We start from the raw sequence: 8,382 nt of genomic DNA, 5'->3' as shown, positions 1-8,382 counted from the left end.
AAGCTACAGGACAGGGCCGCCACACTGGAGGGTGAAGCCTCGTATGCACAGAATCAAGGCAAAAAGGTCACAAGCTCTCAGCCAGAGCCCCAGTCACACCCCGAGCGTTACCCGTGCAGGGGCCGAGCTGACCCCGGGAGAAAGCTCGAAGGAGAGACAAGAGGAATGAGGCTTCGTGGAGGCTCTTTCTGCAATTGGTCAACTCCGGAGAAAAATACTCATCACTGGCCACCCTTTGAACACCAGCTGTGTGCTGCACTGAGCTAAACACCAGGAAGCCGCTCCTGACTAGTCCAGCTCAACCACCCACAGAGGCAGGAGATGGTCCCGTTTCCCAGATGAGAAAACGGAGACTCAGCTCGTGATCATGCAGCTTCTCTTCTCCCTCCAGGAGAAATCACCCACGCTCTAACCGCACAAAGAGCAACGCCACGGGCCAACACGTACGGGGGCTTACTGTGTGCTCCGTGCACTGCGACACGGCCTATTTCATTTATCCTGTTCTCTGGGGGGTGGGGGGGTAGTTGCCGTCCCCCCTGGGAGGCGGAATAGCGGCTCCCCGGCGGTGGCCGCGTCCTAATCCTGTGACTTGGTTATGTTACAGCAAGGGCAATGAAGGGAGCAGGCGGGATTAAGGTTGTGTATCAGCTGCCCTGAATCTAGGGAGAGTCTCCTGGATTATCCAGGTGAGCCCTGTTGTAATCACAGGATCCTGAGACGTGAAGGAGGGAAGCTCGGTGTCAGCTCTGAAGAGGCCACCTTGCTGGCTCTGACAATGGAACGGGGCCTCTAGACACTGGAAAACACGAGAAAACGGGCTTTCCCTCGGAGCCTCCAAAAAGGGCCACAGGCTTCACAACACCCTGATTCTAGCCCAGCGAGACCCCTTTCAGACTTCCGATCTCCAGAACCGTAAGAGATCACGTTTGTGTGGTTTTGAAGCTACCAAGCTTGCGCAAACTGTGACAGCCGCCGCAGGAAACAAACAGCCCATTTTACAGAAGAGGAAACTGAGGCTCAGAGAGGCGGAGCCCGCTTACCTGTGATTAGTCAGGGCGGGAGCTGGGGCTCCAAGGGCGCTCCGCTTCCCGCGCCGGCCCCGTAGCCATCTCCCGGGGCCCAGCTCTGCTGGCACCACCCGCTTGCTGGCCGGAAGTGGGGCCGAAACTGTGGGTTCGACCCCAGGTCTGCTGATGTCCCGGCCCTTCCTGTGGCATCGCCCTGCCTCGCGGAGTGTTTGCTCCTGAAGGGCAGCTGGTGGAGGCTCGGAGAGAGGGAGAAGGAACGGACACAAGACATAGGAGAGGAGATGAGGAAGCAGGTGTTGCCTCCTCTGGACGATGCCGGTTCCTCCTCTGGGTGCGAATGCGGAGCCTCCCATCCCCGGGGTCTCAGCACCCCCACCTCCAGTCCAGGGGTAGCAGGCGGAAGACCAAACTGGCCGACGGCAGGGCAGCCAGGGCAGGAGCCGCTGGGTGGGCGGGGGAAGCGGGATGCTCAGGGAAGGAAAATTTAAAGGCGCACGCGGGCGAGGCTGCATGTCTCCCCGCCACCCTGTGGGAGGGATGCAAGCAAAAAGGTTCGACGACTTCTGAGCTAAAACTGCTTCTAGGCTTGACCTGTAAGGACGGCTGCTATAGAAACGAACCAAAAAGCCGGTACGTGTTGGGGAGGATATGGAGAAACCAGAATCCTCGTGCCCTGTCGGTGGGAATGTAGGACGGTGTAGCCCCCGCAGAAAACAGTACCACGTCTTCTCCAAAAGTGAAGCATAGAATTGCCGTTTGGTCCACAATTCCACGTCTGGGCATCTACCCCCAATAGAAGTGAAAGGAGGGACTCGGAGATATCTTTGCACGCCCATGCTCACAGCAGCATTATTCCCAAAAGCCAAAAGGTGGAAGCAACCCAAGTGACCATCGATGGATGGATGGATAAACGGAATGTGGGTGCTATGGTCTGAATGTCTGTGTTCGGCCACACCCCCCCTTCATTAGTTGAAATCCTAATGCCCACGTGATGGCATCAGGAGGTGGGGCCTCCGGGAGGTACTTAGGTCACGAAGGTGGAACCTTCATGAATGCGATTAATGCTCTTATAAGAGGCCCTGGAGAGCTCCCTGCCCTCTCTGTCAGGGGAGGACACAGCAAGAAGTTTGCAACCCAGAAGAAGCCCCTCGCCTGGCCGTGGTGTCACCCTGATCTTGGATTTCCAGCCTCCAGAACCGTAAGCAATGAAATTCTGTTATTTATAAGTTATAAGCCCCCGAGTCTGTGGTACTTTGTTGCAGCAGCCTGAACGGACTCAGACAGACAGTAGTGTATATGTTCAATGGGATGTTACCCAGCCTTAAAAAGGACGGACATTCGGACACGTGCCGTAACAGGGATGAACCTTGTGGAGATGATGCTGAGTGAAAGAAGCCAGCCACCAAAAGGCAAACAGTGCATGATTCCACTCGTAGGAGGTACCCAGAGTCGGCAGATTCATGGAGGCAGAGAGGAGCCAGTGGTCGCCGGGGCTGGGGGAAGGGGGCAGTGGGGGTGTGTAATGGGCAAGGAGTTCCAGTCTGAGATGAGAATGTTGTGGAGACGGATGGTGGTGCCGGCTGCTCAACAGCGTGGATGTACGTAACGTCACTGAACTATACACTTCAAAATGGCCAAAATGGTGAATCTTATGTATATCTTACACTAATAAAAAAATGAAAAATGAAACATCCTAGATTCTTGGCCTGTGTTTCTTGCACATGGAGCTGCTCAGAGCTACACATGGGTCAGAATATCACAAGATACAGATCATCATTGAAAGTGGCCTTTCCCCTCACCTTGCAGAAGGGGACCACCTCTCTGCCGGTAAGACTGCTCTCCAAAATCCCTCCTCCGCTCAGTAGCCAGAGGGATTCAGGGATCCCTAGGTATACATTTCATTTTCAAATCCACATTTCATATATATATGAGCATGCAAGAGGAGAAACACAGAAGCTGAGGGACCACAGGGAACGGGCTCCCAACCCATTGGGGAGGTGGTCAGGGAGATCTACCTGGAGGAAGCACCATTTGAGTTGGGTTTTGAGGGATGAGTAGGAGTCAGCTAGGCAAAGGCCAAAGGGGAAGGAGTGTTTCTCACAAGAGAAATAGTCTGTGCTCATCTGAAGGTGAACTGACAAGTTTGGTGCGTGAGGATGACAGTCTGTAGGAAAGGTGTGCAAGCTGGGTGTGGCTCATGCCAGTCCATGTAGGATCAAGTAAGAACTCCTCCCTGGGAGCACTTGGAACAGTGAAGGGGCATTTTGGGGGTCGACTATTGGCAGAAAGCCTTGGCGTGGCTTGGGCATCAGCTGCTATAGCAACGACAGCTGTGACCAGGAAGGTCTCCTTGTAGTTAACCACTTGCAATTTCTACCTTTGGGGACTCTGGATATCAGCTCCCGAGGGCGGGAGTGGGCTGTCTTGCTCATGGCCGTGCCCCCTCACACAGTGCTTGGCACGTAGTACGCGCTCAATAAATAGTTGATGAAAATGATTGGCACAGACAGGCTTGTGCACTGGGAGGCTGGAGCCCCCCTCCCTAGCCACGCGGTTGGCCCCCTCATCTCAACACACCTCTGTTGTTCTCAACGTGCTCTCACCTGCAGAGGAGCTCAGATGTGATTTATTTTTTTTAAAGGTTTTATTTGAGAGAGTGAGCAAGAGAGAGAGAGAGCACAAGCTGAGGGGTGAGGTGGGGAGGGGCAGAGGGAGAAGCAGACTCCCCACTGAGCAGGGAGCCCAACGGGGGTCTTGGTCCCAGGACCCTGAGATCATGAGCTGAGCCGAAGGCAGATGCTTAACCGACTGAGCCACCCAGGTGCCCCTCAGGATGTGATTTAAAAAAAAAAAAAAACGCATTTTGAACAATATAATGTCTGCAATTCACTCTGAAATGGGTCCAAATAAGAAAATGGATTGACAGGGGCACCTGGGTGGCTCAGTTGTTAAGCGTCTGCATTCGGCTCAGGTCATGATCGCAGGGTCCTGGGATCAAGCCCCGCATCCGGCTCCCTGCTCAGCGGGAAGCCTGCTTCTCCCTCTCCCACTCCCCCTGCTTGTGTTCCCTCTCTCGCTGTGTCTCTCTCTGTCAAATAAATAAAATCTTAAAAAAAAAAAAAAAAAATGGATTGACAGATTGAGAGAGGGATGGAGAGATAGGCAGTAAGCAAGGACAAGCACAAGAAAACATCAAGGACAGCAGTGAGTACTGGATGATTAGGGGTCTGCGGCTGAGAATCTGACTTTTTGGTGTTTGGAGATTTTTCATAACAAAGTGGCGGGGGAAGAATGACTCTGGGCTAAAAGGCCCAACTGACTTTTGGATCTGGAGAACTAGGTGGGGAAGGCAAACCAAGGGGCAGAAGTTGGGATGCCATTTGGCAGCACCCCACATTTGTGATTCGGACAAGCTGTACGCGCAAGGACACAGGGCTCATTCAGGTGATTTTGTGGAGGGGGGGCTCCAGAATCTGCTGATCCAGGGAGGGAGAGACTTCAGTGAATGGAGAGGGTAGCTGGCCTCCAGCAGACGCCTGGCCCAGGAGGTGCCAGGTTCTTGATGAGGATCCAAGTGATGACGTTGGTTGGATTAACCAGGGGGCAGAGTGGGGCAGGTCTAGATGGTGTCCTCACGTTTCAGGATGTAACCTCTGCAAAGGTTCAGGATTTCTGGGAAAGCCAGAAGCCTAGCAAGACTGAGTCTGGCTCAGCCTGGGGGCCTGGCCCCAACTCTCACCAGCTGTGTGACCTCAGGCAAGTCTGTTCATCTCTGAGCCGGCGTGTTCTTGTCTATAGAAGTGAGGATAGAGGGTAGCATGGACTTCAGGGGCTCCCGAGGATCGCATGGGATGAAGTCAGGGCGCCACACACAGCCAGTGGGTATCACCCTGAGCATCTGGTCTGGACCCAAGCTGCCCACCGAGGCCTCTGTCCACACTCGGTGGTATGACTTCCTTGGAGGCGGCTGCACAAAGTCCCCCAAGGAGGGAAGTCAGCCTGATCAGGCAAAGGACTTGCAGCTGAGCTGATTGCCAATGCGCTAAACTCAGCATCATCAGGCGGCAGATAGCGACATGCGCTCATTTTTGAAATCCCGCTGAAAAGACCAAGTCCACCTGTGGTCTTCGGGATACAAACTCCTATCAGAGCTTTGTCTTCCTCGGATGGGGGCTTGCTCAAGATTTCAGCCGATGTAGGAGGCTGGTGAGCTGCGGCGGAATCACCCAGGCAGGCGGCCTGCCTTTTCTGGTCCCGAGAATAAGTCAAGGCCAAAGGGCTTCCTTTAAAAAATACTTTATTCCACACACCTCCTGGTGGGTTCCCCCACCCACCCTTCCTGGGTAGCAGGTAGTCATCGACTTCTCTTTCCCTCCAAAACCACAGGAGCCTCCCGCACTGGGAAACATTCAGGTCCCAATGCAGCACGGAGGTCTGCTCCCTCCCACAACGGGCCGCAGGATGGGGCAACAGCTCACTCATCTTTCTCCCACCCCTCACTGCCGCCAGGACACTTTGCTTTGCCAGGGCTGTCATTGGCTGATGGCCCAACTGTATTTTTTTCAACTCAGGCATCCTCAAGCATCCTGGCTTGCGGGGGCTTCCCTGGGCATCCTCGCTGGCCTCCGAACGGGTCCGGCATGACACGTGGTGTCTCAGACAAACTGCCCATCCCAGCATTGGGGGGGGGGGACGGCTGACTGCCCCCATTACTGGCACCGGGGGACCGAGGGACGGGGCCAGGAGGATAGCAGGTCTGACGTGGGGCAGCCTTCAGAGCCCAGTGCTGGAGTGCATGTCACAGAGGTCTCCCTGAGCAAATTGGTGCGGCCCTCGTGGTCCAGTCCTTGAACTCCCACAGCTCTGCCCTTTGGGGCTGGATCCCTCCACAGACATTGAGGCACCAGGTGAGTGACAGCAGAGGGGCTCTCCGGGGAGGGTAGTGGCAATCACAGCAGTGACACTCATGGCCGGGTGACGGTTTTCCTTCTGCCTCTGTACTCCCCAACTGGCCACGAGGGTGCATGCAGGGGGAGGGAAGGGGCCGGCGGAGGGCTAGGAGCCACGCGGCAGCCGGACAATTCTGCCCATTTACTGTCTCTCTCTCAAAAACAAAATCTCTAAGCATGGCCTACCAATGAGACGTTCCTAGCGACTCTCTAGGGGCCACTTGGTGAACGAGATACCATTTTATTCTCCTAAAAAATCATTCAAACCCTTTCCCGGGTGACTCGACAGCATCCGAATAAGCATCATTACAAAAATAGGGTTTTTGTTTTGTTTTTTTTCTTCTTGTCTCTGTACTTCTTTCCTTGGCCTATTTATTCTGCTGAAATATAGAAGATGTTTCCATCAAGAGTTGGTCTCAAGAGTAAAAAAATAAAAGATTCCATGATCGGATACAAAACAAGCCTGCAAGAACACCTGGGTCCCGCACGCCAGGCACCGGAAAGCAAAAGGAAACCGGGGTGTTTGGGCTCAGGTTGATTCGGTGATGCAGCAAAATGTGGTGTCTCAAGAGACACCAGAACAAACTTCCCAGCAACGGACAGGAAGCTATTTCTGTTTGGAAGGGGACACTCCTGAGCCTTTTATTGAGACAGGAGTTGAGTGGGAGGCCAGCAGCCCTGCAGAAATGCCCAGGATTTTTTTTTTTTTTAAAGCAAACCCCCAAGGTCCTGATGAGGCCTGCGGTAGGCGGGTCAGCATGGTTTCTCTTGCCCGTGGTCCTGCAAGTGGCGAGGTGGCGGGGGTCAGGTGGAGGCTGGGCTGTCCACAGTGGACAGGAGGTGAAGGACTTGGGCCCGCTCGGCTGGGCTGACATGCTGGCTCATGTACACAATGCAGTCCCTGGCCACTTCAGGGTTGTCCTGCACCAGGCTGCGGTGGGAGGGGAGAGAGGGCTGGGGTCGTTCCTGCCACTCAGCTCAGTGGGCCCCAGGGCAGGCCCCAAGAATCCCTGCGTGGGGCCCGTGTCATGTTCCCGTGTGCGTGACAACCCAGAGCTCCCAAATCTCTTTGTGCTGTGGTCACCATGGGGGTGATGGTCCCGTGTGGCGGGAGGGAACACCACCTGGGGATGAGAACACCTCGGAGGACGGTGGACCCCGTCAGTCACTAGCTGTGTGACTGGACAGACACGTGGTGTCCTCAGACAAACTGCCCATCCCAGCATTGGGGGGGGGACGTCCCCGGAACCTCAGCATCATTCCCCAAATGGTGTCCCACGGGATCACCTAACCCACCTCATAGGGGACCCCGTCGGAATTGGGTGAGCAAATCCTTGGGGAAGGCTGATACCAAATGGGAGGCAGCAGCCTACAGCCTAGCAGGAAGGAATGTGGGTTCTCACAAATGCACTCTAGTTGGGGCGCCTGGGGGGCTCAGTCAGTGAAGCGGCTGCCTTCGGTTTCGGTCACGATCCCAGGGTTCTGGGATCGAGTCCAGCATCGGGCTCCCTGCTCGGCGGGGGATCTGCTTCTCCCTCTCCCACTCCCCCCTGCTTGTGCATGCTCTCTAATAAATAAATAAAATCTTAAAAAAAAAAAAAAAAGTGCTCTAGCTGTGACCTTGGGATGAGTCGCCCCAGAGATTCCAGCAAGGAATACAGGCCTGAGCCCGAGGCCTGGGGACCACGCAGCCACTCTGGAGTCATGCGGCTGGAGGAAAATCCTGGCTCCCGCACTTGCCAAGAAGTCCAAGGGATGGGCAGGGGGGCGGGGTGGCCACTCACCCTCTGATGGCCTTGAGGACGGAGTCTCGCTTCAGGCACTTGATGTTCTCGCAGATGGTGGAGCGCAGGCCGTCCCCCGCCTGCCAATGCTGTTCCAGCCACTGTACCACCACCTGGTTGTTGTCCCACAGGTAGGCCTGGGGGGGGAGAGGTGGGCCCCACGCCCAGCAGTCTAGCTAGCCTCTGGCCCCCCGCGGGCCCCGCCCCGTCTCCACCCCGTCTCCACCCCAGGCCCACCTTGACGGCCCCCTCGGTCTCCACGAACCACCGGCGCAGCATGGACTGGATGTGCACGTGGCTCAGCTCGCTGCTGGCCTGCAGGATCTCCTGCTTGACCTGGTCCTCCAGCAGGAGACGGCGCAGGCGCCAGTACAGGAAGGTCCGCGCGGTCCTCCACTCCAGGATGTCCTGCGGACGAGCCCCAGGCCTGAGCCCTCCGGGAGGGCAGGGGGACATGCACGGCACCGCTGGGGCTGGGCCCCGCACGAGGTGCAGGCTCTCCGATCGTTCCCATTTTACAGACCAGGCAGCTGAGGTTTTGGGGAGAGGTGGAGGCCCCTGCCCGGGGAGGTGGCAGAGGGGAGATGCCACCAGAACCCGACACTGGCTTACCAGAGGCAT

At 55.9% G+C, this 8,382-nt stretch overlaps 1 protein-coding gene across 3 annotated transcripts in view; it reads right to left on the bottom strand.

The window, feature by feature from the left end:
- Window positions 1-5,308: 5,308 nt before the first annotated feature.
- The window catches only part of ACACB (acetyl-CoA carboxylase beta), a 122,681-nt gene continuing 119,607 nt past the window's right edge, over window positions 5,309-8,382 (bottom strand). For all 3 annotated transcript variants that reach the window (XM_036085976.2, XM_078060860.1, XM_078060861.1), the window contains 3 exons: window positions 7,999-8,169; window positions 7,762-7,898; window positions 5,309-6,908 (listed from right to left, as the gene is read on the bottom strand). In XM_036085976.2, coding sequence (XP_035941869.2) covers window positions 6,782-6,908; window positions 7,762-7,898; window positions 7,999-8,169 — 435 coding nt within the window. In that variant the 3' untranslated portion in view covers window positions 5,309-6,781. The remainder of the gene's footprint in view (window positions 6,909-7,761; window positions 7,899-7,998; window positions 8,170-8,382) is intronic.

This window comes from Halichoerus grypus, chromosome 13 (genome assembly GCF_964656455.1).
Source record: "Halichoerus grypus chromosome 13, mHalGry1.hap1.1, whole genome shotgun sequence".
In the NCBI taxonomy this organism is placed as follows: domain Eukaryota; kingdom Metazoa; phylum Chordata; class Mammalia; order Carnivora; family Phocidae; genus Halichoerus; species Halichoerus grypus.
Note: the sequence above shows the minus strand (reverse complement) of the source record. Positions and strands in the feature narration are given on the sequence as shown.